The sequence below is a fragment of the Panicum hallii genome, chromosome 9 (assembly GCF_002211085.1).
Source record: "Panicum hallii strain FIL2 chromosome 9, PHallii_v3.1, whole genome shotgun sequence".
Classification (NCBI taxonomy): Eukaryota; Viridiplantae; Streptophyta; class Magnoliopsida; order Poales; family Poaceae; genus Panicum; species Panicum hallii.
In genome coordinates, this window is record NC_038050.1 from 22,743,805 (window position 1) to 22,765,671 (window position 21,867).

The 21,867-nt window shown below is 48.6% G+C and overlaps 2 protein-coding genes across 3 annotated transcripts; both read left to right on the forward strand.

Annotated features, from left to right (window-relative positions):
• The first annotated feature begins 530 nt into the window (after window positions 1-530).
• LOC112872854 (aquaporin PIP2-5-like) lies at window positions 531-1,560 on the forward strand. Its single transcript, XM_025935891.1, has one exon. The coding sequence runs from the start codon at window positions 577-579 to the stop codon at window positions 1,420-1,422; it is 846 nt and encodes a 281-aa protein (XP_025791676.1). The 5' UTR covers window positions 531-576; the 3' UTR covers window positions 1,423-1,560.
• Window positions 1,561-2,615: 1,055 nt separating this feature from the next.
• LOC112872855 lies at window positions 2,616-8,810 on the forward strand. 2 transcript variants are annotated; one of them, XR_003224732.1, is made up of 3 exons: window positions 2,616-2,876; window positions 6,454-6,563; window positions 6,634-6,826. XR_003224732.1 is itself a non-coding variant. In XM_025935892.1 (3 exons), the coding sequence occupies exons 1-3, from the start codon at window positions 6,444-6,446 to the stop codon at window positions 8,781-8,783; spliced, it is 330 nt and encodes a 109-aa protein (XP_025791677.1). In that variant the 5' UTR covers window positions 6,425-6,443; the 3' UTR covers window positions 8,784-8,810. The 2 variants fall into 2 exon arrangements, 1 of the variants encoding a protein (XP_025791677.1); XM_025935892.1 differs by lacking the exon at window positions 2,616-2,876 and adding an exon at window positions 8,777-8,810 and having other exon boundaries at window positions 6,425-6,563; window positions 6,634-6,836.
• The last annotated feature ends 13,057 nt before the right edge of the window (window positions 8,811-21,867 follow it).

The following is a 21,867-nucleotide window of genomic DNA, read 5'->3' on the forward strand; positions in this document are numbered from 1 at the left end:
TGCAGTGCATGCAGGGTAAGGGTCGAACACAAAAGTAAAAACCAGTACAATGAGTGATGGGGATTTTGTTTTTTCCACGACGCAGATTAATTAGTAGATAACAGAAGCAAAGAGAAAGAAATTAAGATGTGTAGGATACAAAGTGTTAAGGCATAATTAAGTGCCTAACAAAGGAGGATAACTGTGCTGCATGCCTGCATCATTACTAGACACTTGTATAATTAATGTTAATCTATGCAATGCAAACCATAAACACCTGGAGCAAAGTAAATTAACCAATCCAAACAGGCCCTAACTAATTAAGCACCGCCGTGTCATGGGTTTATCGGTTGGAAGCTTTACGCCTCCATTTGTGCCGTGCTACAGTGAAATTGACCAAACATTGTGTTTTAGCTTTTAATTAATATTTTGAGGAAACTTAACACTGGTATGGTTGTGAACTTTTGTTACGAAGAAGTGGTGCCATTCGGAGACTCCCTCCCCTATATATACATAACAGAGATGCTCCATCGATCAACACTTAACAGCGCGTACGATAGCTTGGCTTCGTTCCTTGCTTCCAGTAGTAGTCGCTAGATGAATACTAGCCAATCCATGGAGACCGTGGGAGCCAAGGATTATAAAGACCCTGCCCCGGCACCGCTCGTGAACGCCGGCGAGCTAGGCAAGTGGTCCCTCTACCGCGCCATCATCGCCGAGTTCGTCGCCACGCTGCTCTTCGTCTACGTCGCGCTGGCCACCGTCATCGGCCACAAGCGCCAGGACGAGGCCCAGCCGTGCGGCGGCGTCGGCGTGCTGGGCATCGCCTGGTCCTTCGGCGGCATGATCTTCGTGCTCGTCTACTGCACCGCCGGCGTCTCCGGCGGCCACGTCAACCCTGCGGTCACCTTCGGCCTGCTGCTAGCGCGCAAGGTGTCGCTTGTGCGCGCCGTGCTCTATGTGGTCGCGCAGTGCCTGGGCGCCATCTGCGGCGCCGGCCTCGTCAGGGCCTTCCACGGCAGCGCCAACTACATGCGCTACGGCGGCGGCGCCAACGAGCTCTCCGCCGGCTACTCCAAGGGAGCTGGGCTGGCCGCCGAGATCGTCGGCACCTTCATGCTCGTCTACACCGTTTTCTCCGCCACCGACCCCAAGCGCAAGGTCAGAGATACGCACGTCCCGGTCCTGGCGCCGCTGCCCATCGGGTTCGCGGTGTTCATGGTGCACCTGGCCACCATCCCTGTCACTGGCACGGGCATCAACCCGGCCAGGAGCCTGGGACCCGCCGTGTTGTACAACCAGCGGAAGGCGTGGGAGGATCACTGGATTTTCTGGGTCGGCCCACTCATCGGCGCCGCAGCCGCCATGGTCTACCACCAGCTGGTCCTCCGCGCTGGCGCAGCCAAGGCCTTCGCATCCTGGCGCAACAGCAACCACACCTGAATCTGATCGATCAATTGGTCGACGACACAACGATGGTACTTGGATTGTTCCAATTCTAGGCGCGCGTGTATTCTGCCTCCGATATCTAGGTTATGTGCATCCGTGCCCATTACGGCCATTCCCATTCCACCGTGCACTTCATATCGTCATATAGTGCCTCTTTTGTTTCCATACCGCTAAATTCTACTACTACACTACTGCAACCATGTATTGATCTAAATTTACTTTGTGAAACAATGTACACTGCTTTTAAAATGTTCGTGGACAAACAGGAGATGCTAGTTGTTTCATAATCTGGTTGTCAGCTTGGGAGAGACCATGAGAAGCTACCTGAAAAACGCCCCTAACTACTCTAGCGCCTCCTTCACCCCCGGTTCAAAATGACCATCACCGCCGGTTTTAGGGGCATTGGCTTTAAGTCAGCGGTGGTGGGGGCATCACTGCTGGTTTTTTACACAAACCAGTGGTGATGGAAGCCCTAGCACCGCCGGTTCAGCTGGTTCAAGCCACAAACTAGCAGTGGAGACACTTCACCGCCAGTTCATCAAACCGGCAGAATAATAGGAAAATACCACACGATCTTGGCAGGAGGTCATTTATTACGGTCATCTTTCATTGCTATCGCCGAGTCTGGACACTTGTACCATAAAGCTAGGCACATTGGACAAGCATCCAAGTCTAGGTTTACTGCGATACAAGATGCAACTATTGGGGCATGCGTAGATTTTTTGTACCTCTAGTCCTATTGGATAGATCATTTGCCTAGCCTAGTATGTGTTTTCAGGCAACCTGTTAGGACTTGGAAGCAACTTCTGCGGATCATCAAATCCTTTGTTTGACAAACCATTGCTGGACTTCATCTCCAATAGCATCAGGTCTGCTTCAAGTTTTGACACGCTACAACCTAGGTAAAGTGGTATTTTTCATCCTTTCTCATCCGCTCCAATTTCTTCAGATTCTTTTCATCAAGAAAATCGGATTCCCCATCATGTATATCTGATCTAGCGCATCTACAAAATCATAAACAACTAATGTTTCCTGCATGGTTTCATTGATGCTTTCATGTCTGGTTTCGCGCACTACTTCCCAGATAGTTGCTTCCTCCACTGTTTCATGCTTGTTCTCTTGGACGGAGTGCATTTAGACTTGAGTAAGTTCACTGTTGGTATTTTTATTGGTCACAGATAAATCCGCAAGCATACAGATAACGTTGTAGCTTTCCCCCAGGAGTATTATAGAGTATCGTATCCACTGGGAAATGTAAGGGGTAGAGAGGACTTCTATGGCTAAAAATCTAAAGCTAGAACTATCCTAACTGCTTACTTCGGGTTATCGGCTTCTTCCTGGATAAAACTAGGCTTCTCCAGTGATACGGCTTCTGCGCTATACCCGAACATCATGGATTACGGAGGATGGACAAGGCTGTGAACACCTGCCACCTACCTCTACAAATGGTGTGTAACATCCTAGATTTTTCTGGAATGTTATTTGTGAAAAATGCAAAATTTCAAAAACTTTTTGTGCAACTGTGGTAGCTAATTCAACCTAAGGTCGAATTCTTCCCTTCCTAAAATTTTTAGTGAAGAAAAATATGAATTGAATTAAGGATCATTAAATATGTTTGTGGGAATTTATTTGGGATTTATTTGGATTTTAATTGAAATTGTTTTGTTCGAGTTTACTTTACTTGAATCTAAATTGGGTGGAATTCCGATTTGAAGCGTGCCCTTCAAAATCAAATTCAAAAACTAACTATCTAACCTACCCTAACTCCTCCCAACCCGCTAACAAACCCTAACCCGACCCACTAACAATCCTACCGTACCCGGTACCGGCCGAAAACCCTAACACCCTAACCCAGCTTGCCCAATCCACACACCCAAACTCCAGGCCGAGCCCAGCTGGTTGAGCAGCCAAAGGCCATGCTCGGCCTGCTAGCACACGAGCCACCGGCCCACCTTGGCCCAACCCAGGCAGCACAACCCAGCAGCACCCACACCATGCCTCCTCCTACCCTTCCCTTCACCCAGGTTGCTGACAAGCAATGCCAGCTTGTCAGCTTTACCCCTCACCTCTAGCCGCTCCCTCTCGACGCGACCTCACGCTGCACCAACCACCCCCGCTCTGCGATAAGGAGGAAGCCACATCACCCCGCACCTCTGCACCCTCGCCTTTGACTGCACCACGACCCGAAAACCCTATCCACGACAGGTTGCATCCACACCACGTGTCCGTGGCACAAACGCCAACCATCACCGCCATCTGTAGGATCAAGGATACCGACTAGAGGGGTGTGAATAGGCGGTTTTAACTAAAAACACAAACACTAAGTAAATTTAATTAGTAACATAAGTAAGGTCCTATTTCTACCAGTCCTATCACTAGTGGGGTTTTGCAACCTAGGGTGATAAGTAGCGATTCAATCTCTAGTAAGGTAAAGAGCTCAAAGTAAATTATAAGAAAAAATTGAGCAAAGAAATAACCGGGCACGAGACAAGAACTTTTTCCGTGGTGTTGATGACTTGCCGATCACCCCTAATCCATGTTGAGGTGCACTCTAAGCTTTCAACCGCTCCTCTATTAAGAACCACTCTTGATCTTGAGCCAGCTTCAATTAATGAGCCTCTTCAAACCTTGATTCCACTATAGTTTCTCTTCATTCCGGCGAGGTGAGCACAAGAACCTCTTACAAACCAAACCAGGGCACCTTCACAATCTTCTTGAAGGGCTCAACGGTTTCACCTTCTCCAAGCCGTATAGCGAGCGGCAACTCCCAAGAGTAACAAGTCGATGATGCTTGCTTGAAGACTCACTAGTGCTACAAAGCTCAAACTCTTGACACAAAGAACTAGAATGCTCTCACACTCACAAGGAAGCAATCTCTAAGCAAGGAGTGAGTGAGAGAGAGGAGATGGCTGGCTCTAGAATGTGCCAAGAAAGCTCCCTTATGCCTGGGCATGGGTATATATGTTGGTGATATGCCCAAGAGGCAATCATGTGTGGGCCGGATATTGTCGGTGTTTTACCGGCTGCCCACTGAGGGGTATACCCAAGGTGGTAAGTTTTAGGTGAGGAGACGCCGAGATCAGGAACTCGAAGGTGCAAGGAACACAAAATGTAGACAGGTTCGGGCCGCGAGGTGTATAATACTCTACGTTCTGTATGGTATTTTGTATTCCCTTGGGTGTTGATGTTGTGTTTTGAATGGGTCCCTACCTCCCCTTATATATCCGGGAGGTCAGGGTTACAAGAATCCTAGTCCAATACTAGATAAGGAATCGTAACCGAACACAACTCGAGTAGATTCCTTCTGTACCGACTAGTTTTATCTCCTATTCATACGGGATAAATAAGAGATAAATGAGGTAAATAAGAGATAAGACGGGCTTTATCTCTTAACCTTGTTTAAACTATATTATGTACACAACCCCGTAGCCCCGGGTCTGATAAGCCCCCGAGCTCTTCGTAGCTAAGTACTGCCGGCTTCTTGAGTACTTTCAAAGTAGTCTTCGGCTTCTTTTGAAGCTCCATCTTGAAGTCCTTCTTCGAGTACTTACTTGACTGCATCAAAGCTATGAGGTGCTCATGCCCCAAATTATTTCTTTGGTATGGTGTGCGATTGAAAAATCGCACTCCATATGGAGTAGCCCCCGAGCCTTAGGTTGAATCAGAGAATTAGGCTGAGGGTTGTATTAAACTTGAATGTCCCTTACTTACTTTTTCAAATAAATTCAAAAAAATAAGTAGTCGATGCCACGTATCCCGCAGCCCCCGAGCTTTGAATCCAAATCTCTCAGGTTTGGAAATAAGGATCCAAAAGTCATGGCATGCAGTGTAAAAATGTCCATATGGTAAAGAACTGATGTGATGGTACAAATGATGGAAGTTAGATCTGAAATTCGAAAAACCCCTTTTTTTGGGACAATTAACCCTGAAAAAATGATTAATCGAATATTTTATCTAAACAATCCATCAAATGACCCCTCAACTTCCAAACATTCCCTGAAACGACTCTTCAACTTCAAAATAGTAAAACTGCACCCAACCGTTGGTTATTTAACCCTGCAGTAACATTGAGTAAAAACTGTGCTTCCAATCTGCAATTTGCCAAGAGCCGCCAAAATTCCCCAAACATAGTCGTGCTCCGCCTTCATCCTCTTGAAGAACCCCAATCCTCCCAAATCTCCCCGCCCCTCTCCCCGCAGCCCCTGAGCAACTCATGGTGAGCGGATCCAGAGATGGCGCCCAAGAGATCAGAGAAAGATGGGAAGAAGAAGGAGGTGCAGCAGCTATCCAGGGAGTGGACACACAGTAAGTGCTCCCTCAACGACCTCAATAAGCTTGTTTCCAAGGGATTACTCCAAGACAAGAATCTTGTCAATTGGCGCCCTTCATTTCGCGAACCTTTCCCCATGGAGAATGTAGACGAAATCGTCACATTCTACCATTTTGCTGAACGCGGTTTGGCCCTCCCCTCTTGCTCTTTTTTCCGTGGCCTTCCTTACTACTATGGGCTTGAGCTCCACCATCTCAACCCAAATTCCGTTTGCCATATCTCAATCTTCATCCATTTCTGCGAAGCCTTCCTAGGAATCGAATCCCACTAGGATCTTTTCCGCTTCCTCTTCTGGGTGAAACCACAACCCACATCAAAAAATCCATCTGTAGTAGGGGGCGCCGGCATCCAACTTAGACAACAAGCCGGCGACAAGTACCTCTCGTACAAATTCCCCTCCAATATTCCCGGGTGGAAAAATCATTGGTTTTATATCGAAAATCATGCCCCCCAACTCCTAGAAAAGTCAAATAGACCACCTGTTGTAAGGCCGGAGTGGAATATCGAACTTCCCAGGGGGGACATGGATCAAGTCGAAGAGTTGCTAGACATCATAGAGGCTCATAAGGAGGTGGGAGTGACCGGCGCATCCGTGATGTTCTCCTTCTTCAAGCGCCGAGTCCAGCCAATTCAGCAATGCCATATATTTGGATTCGAGTACAAGGGCGCTAAAGATCCGTCTCGCATGGGTGCAGAGGAGCTGACGGACGAAGCTGCACTCACCCGGGTCAGGCGGGTGCTACTGGATGTGGACGCGGTCCCCTACGTCCTGCAGCTGTTTTCTTCACAAAATCCTCCGAAGCCGGTAAGTATTTGACTACTTTATCTTGAAAACAAACTCTGTTCTGCCACTGTTAACTGAAGACCTTCTGTAGGGGCACACAGAGTTGTACCGGAGTTACCCACCACAACCCGACATCCCTCGGCCGGACCACCTCCTCCCCAGCACCGCAGCCGAAGCCAAGAGGGTTCAAGTAGACGAGGCACTGCCCGGCAGCGAGTCCACCGATGGAGGAAGCCCCCTGGCGGAAAGGGAAACCGGGGGGAGGCGAGAAGGGGCGACTTGTAACACCCTAATGTAATTTTCCAAAATTTTAAGGAATTTATTTGGGCTTAAATGAAATTCCCAAGGCTTTCTCTAATTTATCTTGCATTTAAAGTAATTTTGCAACACAAGAAAATAAAATTTATTATAAGGTCAACATGTTTGTGCATTCATGCTGGAGCATTGTTTTCCTTGTGTTGAGTGTATAGGGCTTGAATTCAAATTTATTTGAATTCAAATGGAATTGTTTGAATAGTTTGAGTGTGGAAAGGAAAAAGAAAGAAAAAGGGAAAGGAAAAGAGAGCAGCAGCCCAGCCCAGCAGCCCAAACTCCTCCTCTCTCTCCCCTTGGGCCGGCCCCTCTCCCATCGGCCCAGCTCTCCCCTTCCCCCTCCTTTCCCCCGCATGGGCCACGCCGGCCCACTTCCTTTCTCAGCCCGGCCACCCAAGCGCGCTCTCCCCTCCCCCTCGCTGCCACCCGGGGCTCGCACGTCAGCATCTTCTCTCCCCTTCTCCTTCCCCTCCCCTATTTTTCTCACCGCCGGTCGGCCGCTCGGCCACTGCCCGTGGCCCTGCTCCGCCGCACCCCTGGGCTCTCTCCCCCGCGCTCGCAAGGTCCCACTAGCCAGCACCCGAGCCTTCTCCTCCTTCTAGAAGCTCGCCCGCGCTTGGATTAGGCCGAGCCGCAACAACCCGCGGGAGGCATGGCATCCATTGCCGGGCGATCCGTGCGCCGAGGCCGCCCCACCCCTTTTCTTAGCTGCAGCTGCCCCTCACATTCCCTCTCTAAGCCACCTCCACACCCCGGCTGAGCCTCGCGTCGCCGTGCCGCCGCTCGACACGAAGGCAACGCCGCCGTCGACCGAGCCCCTACGCCACCGCAATACCACCTCGTCGCCCCGATCCGCGACCGCTAGCTGCCGTCCCAGCTTCCAGGGGAGGTAAGGAGCATGCCGCGCCCTTTTCCTGTCCCTTTCCCCCTCTGCGCGAGCGCGTCCCCCTCGCTACCATGATCCGCGCCGCCCTCGCCATGGGGAGCACCGACCTGAGCCCTAATTCGCCTTCTTGAGCGCCTAGATGAGTTCACCGCGTCGTGCTCTATCTCCAGGGCTTGACCTCGTCCCCGATGAAGCCCAGACGGCCAAGTTTGCCCAACGCTGGCGAGGCGCCGCCGCGGGAGCCGAGCTCCTCCGATGACCCCTCCGCCGCCCCGAGCGCCCGTTTGCCCGAGCTGTAGGATTCGAGGCGAATGGACAGGATTAGATCGAGCCTGAGGTAGATCTGAGCCATGAGATCGAGATCCAAGGGATCCAAATCGTGTGTACCGGTTCGGGATAGGAGTGAATCAGAGCCATCCGATCCCAGATGGGTGATCCAGGTTCGAAGCAGTTAAGTAGAGACCCGAACCGTTGGATCTAGATCCGGCGGCCATGGTGCGCGCGCACCCCTTCGCGGGTGAGATCTAATCTGGGCCGTTGGGATTAGATCTGACGATCAAGAATAAAAGATACCGCTTCGGCCTGGTATTCTTGCTAAAGAGCCCCTGCACTTTTGAGAGATCAACCCGCAGTACACCGTAGTTCAAAAATATTCGCAGATAGGTCCTGTTTTATTCTTTTAGGCCCCTGAGCTTCCTGGAATTAGTGCCCGCCATCCTAGCCTTGAGTTTTAGCAAGTTAACCCCTGTGTCTATAGTTTAATTACGTTCAGACCCTCAGTTTTTGCACAGAACCCCCTGGTTATTCCTGTTTTCTTACAGAAAGGTCCCTGGATCTTGTTTCAGCCCTAGATTTCGCGTCTTAGCTCCGTTTTAGGTGATTCTTGCGCTCACGCGATCGTTGTAACGTGTAGAACAGTTTATTCATAGTTTTGTGTACTATTTTGATGTAATGTTGTACTGTTTCTTATCTTTTGTCCTTGCTTGCATGTATGTGTATGTGCTGGACCATGTTTTGGCGTTGCGATCGTGAGTAGACGCTGAGCCTTTGGACGAGTACCACGAGCCACCATCTTCTGAAGCTTTTGAGCAGCAGCAGGAGAACTTTGAGGAAGGCAAGTATAACATGAATATCCTATCACTTTTAAATACAATTTCATACTGCATTTTAATCCTGTATGCCTATAAGGACTTCCTAGCCACCTTATCCTTTATATATATATACCTTGGGTTGCATTTTGGTTAGTTGTGCTAGGTGCTGCGCTCTCACACACCTCGGTCCTTTTCTTTAATTAATTTGATTAATGGTTATATGCAACTTAATTCTGAGAGTGGCCCTCTGTGTTGTGTGCTTGAGTGGCTCACGTCTCCTTAAAATATGTTTTTGATAGAAACATGGTTAAGGGGGCCAGCACGGTGCTTAGTGCTTGGTTGGCCACTCTCCATAAGGACCGGTTCATAGAGCGACAACCTGGGACAACCGCGCAACCACAAGACTGGAATGAGACGGTCTTGACTTACTAATTAGGTCATTTTGGTTCGGGAGTAACTTACCTGCGGGGCAAGAGGGGTGGTAAGCTTCAATGGTCCCTGCTCCTCCGGCTTGGTCTGTGCTGTGTGCTTGTACCCCCGTGAGGTGGGCCCCATCGTCGCTGATCCAGAATCCTTAGTGGTTACACCTTACCAACGTGATCCTTTGTAACGGTCTCGTAGTGTGCTTGCTAGCCATCTCACCTAAGGAAGTGTGATGAACAACTAGCGTAGCTCACGACTTGTGGGTAAAGTTGTGCAACCTCTCGAGAGTGTAAAACTGATATATCAGCTGTGCTCACAGTCATGAGCGGCCCAGATCCTCCGTCTGATTAGTGGGTTGTACCTTTGGTGGTTTGGCTTGGTTTCTTAGTAGTTTTATGCTTAATCTTGATTAATTTTTATGTAACTTGGGCTATGGTAATCCATCCACTTGTAGTAAATGGCTTTAATAAAATTTGCCAAGATTAAAAGCTAATGCAGTTGAGTCAGCTAACCTTAGAGCCTCATAATTCGTGTTATACTTGTAGAGTACAAGTTGTGTACTCACACTTGCTTTCTATACTCTCCTGTTCTCTCTAGGACATCTTCGACTGCTGCTCAGTACCAGGCGACATGGAGGACTACATCAGCGGACTCGATGATTTCTAGGCATTGTCTCCCAGCCGACGTCCGTGTGGCGCCCTGCCTTTCATGTATTTATTTTACGCTTCCGCATTCCTTGAACTGATTCTTGATTCAGTTGTAATAAAGATATCCATTTATAATTTATACGCTTTTATTTCGAGATACGTGTTGTGATATCTTGATGATTCTGTTGTATATATGCGTGACTTGATCCTGGCGCATATATGATTGCCCGATTTATGTTCTTATAAATCGGGTGTGACAGAATTGGTATCAGAGCCGTGTCGACTGTAGGATGAAGCCTAGATAGAAATGGTCGAGTTTAGGGATTTCTTTTCGCTTGCTTTGCTTCCGCAAAACTCAAACATTCATTTCTGCTTCTATTCCTTGAGCTCTAAACCTCGATTTTGCTAACCCTCTCTGCATTTTCCGAGAATTAGTCTGATAATTTCAGTAGACGTGGCCTGCAATTTTCTGTTTGTCCTCATAAGTCTAGGATGCCTTCGTAAAAATACGCTAGAGCGCATGTTTGTTTTAGTCGAGTGGAGTGATGAACTTGACGAACGTGTGAATATTGAATGTTTGTGATTGTGCAAAATGTTTGATTTGGATTTTTGGTTGATTGCATAGTTTAGAAGTTAAACTTATTCATGCAAAACGACTTTAATACAAACCTGAATTAAATAATCAAAATTGAGTTAGAACATTGGGGGTAAAACCGTACACTCTTTTCTTTCTATTTTATCCTGTCAGAGTTTTCTTTCCAGAAGTTATATAATATCTATCTCTTATAAATGTCGTTCTGCTGCAAACAGATGGTGAACACCAGGAGCACCGGCACCGGTTCTGGCCAGCAGGGGTAGAACAACGAGAGTACCGACCAGCCGCTGCCGATGCCTCCACCTCTGACTCCGGAGCAGTTCTTCCAGCTCCAGATGCAGATGATGGCCACTCTGAACAACACTGTTCAGACGCTGCAGCAGATCCACGCTCAGCTGCCACCTCCCCCACTGCAGCAGCCCCGCGACAGGCGCACGGACTTTCTGAGGGGTCACCCGCCGGCGTTCGCTCATGTGGCTAACCCACTCCAGGCTGACGACTGGCTTCGTTCGGTGGAGCGTCAGTTGGATGTCCCTCAGTGCGACGACAGGGAGCGAGTCCTGTACGCAGCAGGGCAGCTGCGAGGCTCAGCTCTCGATTGGTGGGAGTCCTACCCAGCTCGGGACCACGACGCCCTCACTTGGGTCCAGTTCCGGGAGCGTTTCAGGCACCACCACATCCCTGCTGGAGTGATAAAGATGAAGCACAAGGAGTTCCTTATGCTCAAGCAGGTAAATTAGAGTAAAATCTTTCCACAAATTCTTTTTGAGCTCAAGCCCACCCTTGTTATAAGAAATGCTGAGTAAATTCCATCCTCTTTTTCCGGTGATTATCATTTTCAGGGAGCTATGACGGTGACCGAGTACCGTGACCGTTTCCTCCAGCTCGCTCGCTACGCCCCCGCTGAGGTCGCCCATGATGGCGATAAGTAGGAGCGCTTCAGGGAGGGAATCGATGACCATCTGGAGTACGCGCTCATGAACCACCGCTTCGACAACTTCAACCAGCTGGTTGACGCTGCCTCAACACCGAGCGCAAGCGCCGGGAGATTGAGGACAAGAAGAGGAAGATGGCTCCTGCTGCGTCTGGCAGCAACACCCGGCCTCGGTACCAGTACCCGCAGCAGCAGCAGCAGCACCAGAGGCAGGTCCAGCAGTACCAGCAGCGCCAGCAGCAGTACCCGCCTTGTCCTCAGCAGCAGCAGCAGGTGGGACAAGGCTAGAGGCTTCCAGCACCTCCGGCACGCTCTGCTCCACCGGCTCCACCAGCTCCACGGTAGGGAGTGCCTACTCCTCCTGCCGGGCAGCAGGCTCCAGCACTCCCACGAGTGTGCTTCCACTGTGGTGAGCCGGGACACTACGCCAACGTCTGTCCTTGGAAGGCGCAATCTAGACAGCAGGGGCGCCCAGCTCAGCCCAAGGCGCCAGCCCAGGGCAGGGTGAACCACGTGACGACCGAGTCAGCGGCCGAGGCTCCCAACGTGGTTATTGGTACGTTCATGGTCAATACTCACCCTGCTACAGTGCTTTTCGATACTGGTGCTACGCATTCCTTCATTACTCGGTCTTTCGTTGAGCATCATGGCATTCATACTAGCACATTAAAGAGGGGCATGTTAGTATCTTTATCGGGAGGGCAGTTGAGGTCTCATATCTTCTGTCCCAAAGTCAGTGTTGTCATAAGGGGGGTAGAGTTCAGTGCTAATCTGATGGTGCTAGACACCAAGGGTATCGATGTGATTTTGGGAATGGAGACCCTTGTTAGATGGGGTGTCAGGATTGACTGTGCTCAGAGGACTGTCCACTTGTCAGCACCGGATGGACAGGAAGTCACAGTCTGTGCTTCGGAGCCTTCTGGAATTCTTTGTCAGATGGAGGCTAGACCCACGGATGGTATTCGCGTGGTGTCTGAATTCCCGGATGTCTTTCCGGATGATTTGCCAGGTATGCCACCTGATCGTGACATTGAGTTTTCTATTGATCTCTTGCCTAGCACAGCTTCTATTGCTAAGCGGCCCTATCGTATGGCTCCCGTTGAGCATGAGGAAGTTAAGAAGACTGTCAACGAGTTGCTAGCCAAGGGTTATATCCGTTGCAGTTTCTCTCCTTGGGCTTTTCCTGTATTGCTTGTAGAGAAGAAGGATGGAGCGAAGAGAATGTGCGTCGATTATCGGGATCTGAATGCAGTCACCATCAAGAACAAGCATCCATTACCTCGCATCGAGGATCTTTTTGATCAGCTTCAGGGTGCTTGTGTATTCTCGAAGATAGATCTGCGTTCGGGTTATCACCAGCTGAAGATTCATCTTGAGGATATCCAGAAGACGGCATTCACCTACAAGTATGGGCTATACGAGTATACGGTCATGTCTTTTGGCTGGACCAATGCTCCCGCTTTCTTCATGCATCTGATGAACAAGGTTTTCATGGATTATCTAGACACCTTTGTGGTGATATTCATTGATGATATCCTGATATATTCCAAGTCAGAAGCAGAGCATGAGAAGCATCTGAGGCTTGTGTTGCAGAGGCTCAGAGCACAAGCTGTATGCCAAGCTCAGCAAGTGCGAATTCTGGATTGACGAGGTTCCATTCCTCGGTCATTTGATCTCCAAGGGAGGTATTGATGTGGACCCCGGAAAGGTGAAGGATGTGCTTGACTGGGTGGTACCACAGACGGTGAAGGAAATCCGCTCTTTTCTAGGCTTAGCAGGATATTATCGGAGGTTCATTGAGAATTTCTCCAAGATTGCGAAGCCTTTGACTTCCTTGCTAGAGAAGGGTGTGGATTTCTCTTGGACTGATGAGCGTCAGAATGCCTTTGAGGAGCTGAAGAAGAGGTTGACTACGGCGCCAGTCCTTACTCTGCCAGACCAGAGCAAGAGGTTCACAGTGTATTGTGATGCTTCGAGGGATGGTCTTGGTTGCGTCCTGATGTAGGACGACAGAGTTATCGCTTATGCTTCGCAGCAGTTGCGCCGGCATGAGCTGAATTATCCCACTCATGATCTGGAGTTAGCCGCAGTCGTGCATGCTCTGAAGAGATGGAGGCATTACTTGTTTGGGCAGAGGTGTGATATTTACACCGATCACAAGAGCCTCAAGTATATTTTCACTCAGAATGAGCTGAACATGCGGCAGAGAAGATGGCTAGAGTTGGTCAAGGATTATGACCTGGAGATTCACTATCATCCGGGCAAGGCCAATGTTGTAGCAGATGCTCTAAGTAGGAAGAGCTATGTTAACATGGCCGTGGCTTTTCAGATGCCTCAGGAGTTATGAGAGGAGTTTGAGCAGTTGAGTCTGGGTTTCTTTCATCACACCTCGGGTACATCATTCGAGGCAGAACCCACTCTAGAGGCAGAGATCAGGCAGCATCAAAAAGAAGATAAGAAGCTGCAGGAGATCCGTGAACTGCTCAAGATTGGCAAGGCACCTCATTTCAGAGAGGATGATCAGGGTACCTTGTGGTACAAGGGTCGGATATGTGTGCCGGATGTAGCGGATCTCAGGAAGCTGATCTTGAGCGAGGCTCATGATACGGCATATTCCATTCATCCGGGCAGCACGAAGATGTATTATGATCTCAAGGAACGATTCTGGTGGAATGGAATGAAGCGTTCCGTTGCGGAGTATTTGGCTATCTGTGACACTTGTCAGCGTGTCAAGGCAGAGCATCAGAGGCCAGCAGGTCTATTGCAGCCATTGAAGATTCCAAAGTGGAAATGGGAGGAAATCACTATGGACTTCATCGTTGGATTGCCTCATACTCAGAAAGGGTACAACTCCATATGGATGGTAGTGGATCAGTTGACGAAGGTTGCCCACTTCATTCCGGTAAACACTACTTACTCCGGTGCTAGACTCGCAGAGTTGTACATCTCCAGGATCGCCTGTCTGCATGGAGTTCCGAAGAAGATCTTATCCGATCGAGGATCTCAGTTCACTTCACGGTTCTGGGAGCAGTTGCATGATTCATTGGATACGAAGCTGCGTTTGAGCACTGCTTATCATCCTCAAACAGATGGGCAGACAGAGAGGACCAATCAAGTGTTGGAGGATATGCTTCGAACTTGTGCTATTCAGTATGGTACCAGCTGGGATAAATGCTTGCCGTATGCAGAGTTTTCCTACAACAACAGCTATCAGGCCAGTCTGAAGAAATCTCCTTTCAAGGCCCTGTATGGTCGGAAGTGCAGGACTCCGCTGTATTGGGATCAGATTGGCGAGAGGCAGGTATTTGCTCCGGATATTGTTGAGGAGGCAGAACAACTGGTACAGCAGGTGCGAGAGAACCTGAGGGTCGCACAGACTCGTCAAAAGAGCTACGCGGATGTGCGTCGTCGAGATCTGACCTTTGCAGTGGGTGATCATGTGTACCTGAAGGTCTCGCCGATGAGAGGAATCCGCAGGTTTAACGTGAGAGGGAAGCTAGCCCCTCGATACATCGGTCCGTTCAGGGTTTTGGAACGGAAAGGAGAGGTGGCATATCGTTTGGAGTCGCCTCCCAATCTCTCAGGAGTGCACGATGTGTTCCATGTGTCTCAGCTGAAGAAGCGCTTGAGGGTGCCAAAAGAACAAGCACCGCTAGAAGGGTTGGATGTACAGGAAGATCTGACTTACACCGAGTATCCGGTGAGGATTCTGGAGACATCTGAGAGAGTTACCAGAAACAAGAAAATCAAGATGTGCCGTGTTCCGTGGAGTCACCACACGGAGGACGAGGCTACCTGGGAGCGAGAAGATGAGCTACGGAAGACATACCCCGATCTCTTTGCTAGCTAGCCTATTCGAATCTCGGGACGAGATTCCTGTAAGGGGGGTAGGTTTGTAACACCCTAATGTAATTTTCCAAAATTTTAAGGAATTTATTTGGGCTTAAATGAAATTTCCAGGGCTTTCTCTAATTTATCTTGCATTTAAAGTAATTTTGCAACACAAGAAAATAAAATTTATTATAAGGTCAACATGTTTGTGCATTCATGCTGGAGCATTGTTTTCCTTGTGTTGAGTGTATAGGGCTTGAATTCAAATTTATTTGAATTCAAATGGAATTGTTTGAATAGTTTGAGTATGGAAAGGAAAAAGAAAGAAAAAGGGAAAGGAAAAGAGAGCAGCAGCCCAAACTCCTCCTCTCTCTCCCCTTGGGCCGGCCCCTCTCCCATCGGCCCAGCTCTCCCCTTCCCCCTCCTTTCCCCCGCATGGGCCACGCCGGCCCACTTCCTTTCTCAGCCCGGCCACCCGAGCGCGCTCTCCCCTCCCCCTCGCTGCCACCCGGGGCCCGCACGTCAGCATCTTCTCTCCCCTTCTCCTTCCCCTCCCCTATTTTTCTCCCTGCCGGCCGGCCGCTCGGCCACTGCCCGTGGCCCCGCTTTGCAGCACCCCTGGGCTCTCTCCCCCGCGCTCGCAAGGTCCCACTGGCCAGCACCCGAGCCTTCTCCTCCTTCTAGAAGCTCGCCCGCGCTTGGATTAGGCCGAGCCGCAACAACCCGCGGGAGGCGTGGCATCTGTTGCCGGGCGATCCGCGCGCCGAGGCCACCCCACCCCTTTTCTTAGCTGCAGCTGCCCCTCACATTCCCCCTCTAAGCCACCTCCACACCCCGGCCGAGCCTCGTGTCGCCGTGCCGCCGCTCGACCCGAAGGCAACGCCGCCGTCGACCGAGCCCCTGCGCTGTGGCAGAACCGTCTGAATTATTCCAGCTCAAGTGCGCTATTGATCGCCGTACAACTGCAAGCAGTTTTAACGCACTTCAGACGGAACAATCCTTTGGTCTGTCGAGTCTCCGCCCGATACCACCACGGTTCAACAGGACCGAAGCAGGTTTACCTCGCACGAAGGCGAGTTCACATCACAGAATTGCTCATCGACTTTTAATTTACAACCATACCTACATTATTACAAACTGAGTTCAAAGATAAGTAAACTTATACAAATTGTGTTCAAACCGACAAGCATAACAGCTTGTCCAAACTCACAGCGGAAGGAAAAAGTTTACGCGACTACTCACGTCGCAAAAGCGGACACCAAGCTTAGCCCAGGGCCTGGTGTCACTCTGGAGGGTCACTGCCGCTCAGGGACGGGTCCCACTCCACGGACCAGCCATAAGGAACGGACGTTGGCCACACAAGGTTGTCCGTGGGATTCTTGAAGGTCATACCTGAAACAGATATTGGTAAGGCTGAGTATTCTAATACTCAGCAAGGCTTACCCGGGTTTGGGTATACTTTAGCCCATAACTAGACCCATGAAGGCTTTATAAAGGTTCTGAGTTTATTTTCAGCTGAAAAGCAACTAAGAGTATAACTTACTTTCAAGTTTTAGCTTTCAGATTCTAGCTTGATTAGCCATTCTAGGTAAGCACCTAAACTAAACAAGCAAGATAGAGATTATCATCCATCAAGATTATGCCATTGTTAGTTTCACCTTTTACTCGATGTGGCAGAAGGAATAAGCAGTCTCAATCCTCGTGAGAGGCGGACGATCCGAATCAAATTTTTAACCTTGCAAGGTAAACCTAACACACACGCTCAGAAGATCCAACGATCATTTCCAAGCAACCGTTTGCCTTTCATTCCGGGTCGTGGATCAGGTCCACCACAAGCGACTGTAGGACCGTACGCACACCAATTGTGCAGGACATACGTCTGTAGCGCGACTACAAAACCCGTATTCCTGTCTGCCATGCAGAACGTACTCCCGCACGTCGGTGCGTGGGAGAACCAAAATACGAGTGGTGGGAGTTATGTCCACTTGCCGGGCCGATTGGTTACTAGGCTTACCGCTTACCATATTTCGCGGCATGTGGCTAGTACTTTCAAACGCTTAGCCACCACTACTACACATTTCGGCCTTAAAGCTTTTATCAAAATAGACAGGGTAATCCTCAGGTCATGATACAGCACATGACCCTGTCCATCGTCCTTATAATGGTTGCAAAATTGTAAACATGCAACTCCTATATCGCGCGAGTGACAGGTAATCACTCGACTTTTACCGGTCCTATTTAGCGAAGCATCTAAGCGATAAGGACTCGGGAGCAGTACATTGGATCCCTAAGATTTTATGCAACTAGGGTTTCATTTCAAATCCTAGACGTAATGCAAAATATATAGCATAATAATGAAATGGTAATAATTTGAATTACTGGGATATGCATCGGGGCTTGCCTTCTTGAGTGGGGTTAGGGGCAGGAGTGTCAGAGGCTTCCGAACTTGAGTTCGGGGCTTCAGTTAGTCCCTCGACGATTTGCGTTGGGTCTTCCGAAAAGCCTTGGTCTTGTCCTAAGACCAACTCGTAGTCCCCGTCGTCGAGCGTCGTTGATTCTATATGAGATGCAATAGTTTAGGTAAGGTAAACTTTAAATTTAGGATTTTACATTTCAAATGTTATAATTCATCAAATTAACACGCAAAAGTTCATAAAATAAAGAGAGTTTAGGTTTGAAACACGATTTATAAAAGAATTTCAAAGACATTGCTAAATTATTGCAACCAAGAGCTAAAATATTTAAATTTGAACTTGAATTTAAATCAAAATTAATTTCAAAACTTTAAGTCAAAGATCATAAGGTTTTGGAAATTTAATTATACACTACACATTAAACAATATCACATTAGAGAATGACAATAGATCTCAATTAGAAAGGGTTATACAATAGGTTTAGTTAATTTATTTCAAATTCAAAATGCCCAAATCAAAAAAAGTTGAGTTTAAAACAAAATTTGAGTTTCAAAATTTTAACACAAGGTTACATATAGCTTATAGAACATTCATGCCAAAATTCATAAGCAACAAGGCAAGAAATATAAAGGTTAAGCATAAACTACCCCTTAATCTTAGGTTTAAAATAGAGGCAAAAGTATTTTGTTTCAAACTAAACTTTATTAACAAAAGTTATAGAGTTTGAAATCGAGTTTGTAACAAAACTAGTTTTGCCCACAGGAGGCCGAGCCGGCGGCCGGAGGTGAGCGGCGGCGGTGGAGCTCCGGCGTCCAGGGGAGGGAAAGGCCGGGCTGGGGAGAGGCAGTGGAGGATGAGGAAGCTGGTGGTGCTGTCGGTTTGGGAAGGGAGAGGGTGGAGGTGTGAGCTCCACGGTGGACCGAGGTCTCGGCGGTGCTAATGGAGGGCGGCAAGGTTCTGTGCGCGCGCGAGGAGGTTCGGGGCGCCCTTTTATAGGCAATTGAGGTGGGAAAGGGAAGCACGGCGAGCAAGGCTTCAGTTTGAGGTTGCTACGGGGGGGAAAGAACCGAAGAAGCTCGGCAGCGACAGAGGCGCCGGCGGGTGGTGTTGCAGCATCGCAGGCATTGTGGCGTGCAGGCAAGGTGCCAGCAGGGGGAGGGCTAGAGCGGTGAAGAGGCAGTGAGACGACACGTGGCGAGGGAGGAACAAGAGGTGGCCGGCGGTGGCCAAGAACGGTGTACTGCACTGGCGGCAGGGAAACCAGAAATGCAGAACAGAGAGCAGAGGCGCCAGGAGGAAGAAGGGGGAAAGAATTAAGCCGGGGACAGTTTTGCAATATCAGAGAAAAACAGGGACCTTACTGCAAAGAGCTTGCGACTTTTAAACCAGTGCTCAAATGGAGATAGTCCAAAAAGCAAAAGTGCATAGTTTTTCAAACTCTACAACTTCTCTTTAAGGTTCATCTGTAGTTGGGCAACAGTTTTGAAGATACGATAAACTTAGTAATATTTTCAAATTTTATGTAAGTCCTATGGATAAAATTATTTTCACAAATATTCCCAAGGGTAATTTCTCATATTTTTGCAGTTTAACCACAGGTTACCATCTTTTGCAAAACAACCCTCATGCTTTTAAACTTTTCCCTCCATTTCCACCCATTTTGCATAAAAGGACCTCTAGTTAAATTTAATTACATAAATAACACTTTTTCTTAGACATTGCACATATTAAGCACACCTTTGCCATACTTTGCACATAAAAGCATAAAAAAGCTCTAGGGTGTGGCCATGGTATTTACCTGAGTGTCACAGCTTTCCCCTCTAAAAAGAATCTCGTCCCGAGATTCCGAAATAGAAAGAAATGGAATAATCAAGCTCGGAGGTTGGCTTGAAAGAAGTCGGGAAAGTTATGCTGAAGATAGGATTCGGTTTCCCAGGTTGCTTCTTCTTCTGTATGGTGGTTCCACTGAATCTTGTACATTCTGATAGTTTTTCTTCTAGTGCTTCTCTCTTTAGTGTCTAGTATCTTGATCGGATATTCTGTATAGGTCAGATCTGGTTCGATTTCAATAGCTTGGAATTCGATGATTTCCGTAGGAACCTTAACACACTTCTTAAGCTGGGACACATGGAAGACATTATGAACGGCCGCTAATTGAGGAGGAAGTTGAAGACGGTAAGCTATGGGTCCACAGACTTCAAGGACTTCAAAGGGCCCGATGTATCGAGGAGCAAGTTTTCCTTTTACACCGAACCTTTGAACACCTCGGGTAGGAGAGATTCGAAGATATACGAAGTCTCCAACTTGAAACTGTAACGGGCTTCTCCGTATATCAGCGTAGGTTTTCTGTCGAGATTGTGCCGTTCTGAGATTTGCCTGTATAATTCTTATTTTCTCTTCTGCCTCACTGACAAGGTCCTAGATGAGTTCACCGCATCTAATTCGCCTTCTTGAGCGCCTAGATGAGTTCACCGCATCGTGCTCTATCTCCAGGGCTTGACCTCATCCCTGATGAAGCCCGGATGGCCAAGTTTGCCCAACGCCGGCGAGGCGCTGCCGCGGGAGCCGAGCTCCGGCGACCCCTCCGCCGCCCCGATCGCCCGTTTGCCCGAGCCGTAGGATTCGAGGCGAATGGACAGGATTAGATCGAGCCCGAGGTAGATCTAAGCTGTGAGATTGAGATCCAAGGGATCCAAATCACGCGTACCAGTTCGGGATAGGAGTGAATCAGAGCCGTCCGATCCCAGATGGGTGATCCAGGTTCGAAGCAGTTAAGTAGAGACCCGAACCGTTGGATCCAGATCCGGCGGCAATGGTGCGCGCGTACCCCTTCGAGGGTGAGATCTAATCTGGGCCGTTGGGATTAGATCTGACAATCCAGAATAAAAGATACCGCTTCAGCCTGGTATTCTTGCTAAAGAGCCCCTGCCCTTTTGAGAGATCAACCCGCAGTACACCGTAGTTCAAAAATATTCGCAGATAGGTCCTGTTTTATTCTTTTAGGCCCCTGAGCTTCCTGGAATTAGTGCCCGCTGTCCTAGCCTTGAGTTTTAGCAAGTTAACCCCTGTGTCTATAGTTTAATTACGTTTAGAACCTTGGTTTTTGCACAGAACCCCCTGGTTATTCCTGTTTTCTTACAGAAAGGTCCCTAGATCCTGTTTTAGCCCTAGATTTCGCGTCTTAGCTCCGTTTTAGGTGATTCTTGCACTCACGCGATCGTTGTAACGTGTAGAACAGTTTATTCATAGTTTTGTGTACTGTTTTGATATAATGTTGTACTGTTTCTTATCTTTTGTCCTTGCTTGCATGTATGTGTATGTGCTGGACCATGTTTTGGCGTTGCGATCGTGAGTAGACGCTGAGCCTTTGGACGAGTACCACGAGCCACCATCTTCTGAAGCTTTTGAGCAGCAGCAGGAGAACTTTGAGGAAGGCAAGTATAACATGAATATCCTATCACTTTTAAATACAATTTCATACTGCATTTTAATCTTGTATGCCTTTAAGGACTTCCTAGCCACCTTATCCTTTATATATATATATATATATCTTGGGTTGCATTTTGGTTAGTTGTGCTAGGTGCTGCGCTCTCACATACCTCGGTCCTTTTCTTTAATTAATTTGATTAATGGTTATATGCAACTTAATTCTGAGAGTGGCCCTCTGTGTTGTGTGCTTGAGCAGCTCACGTCTCCTTAAAATATGTTTTTGATAGAAACATGGTTTAGGGGGCCAGCACGGTGCTTAGTGCTTGGTTGGCCACTCTCCATAAGGACCAGTTCATAGAGCGACAACCTGGGACAACCGCGCAACCACAAGACTGGAATGGGACGGTCTTGACTTACTAATTAGGTCATTTTGGTTTGGGAGTAACTTACCTGCGGGGCAAGAGGGGTGGTAAGCTTCAATGGTCCCTGCTCCTCCGGCTTGGTCTGTGTTGTGTGCTTGTACCCCCGTGAGGTGGGCTCCATCGTCGCTAATCCAGAATCCTTAGCGGTTACACCTTACCAACGTAATCCTTTGTAACGGTCTCGTAGTGTGCTTGCTAGCCATCTCACCTAAGGAAGTGTGATGAACAACTAGCGTAGCTCACGACTTGTGGGTAAAGTTGTGCAACCTCTCGAGAGTGTAAAACTGATATATCAGCTGTGCTCACAGTCATGAGCGGCCGCCTTCTGAAGAAGCCGCAGG

Coding starts and splice junctions, on each gene's coding strand:
- LOC112872854 (XM_025935891.1), top strand. CDS start 577: ATGAATACTAGCCAATCCATGGAGACCGTGGGAGCCAAGGATTATAAA.
- LOC112872855 (XM_025935892.1), top strand. CDS start 6,444: ATGGGTGCAGAGGAGCTGACGGACGAAGCTGCACTCACCCGGGTCAGG. Junction 6,564..6,633: donor CACAAAATCCTCCGAAGCCG/GTAAGTATTTGA, acceptor GACCTTCTGTAG/GGGCACACAGAGTTGTACCG.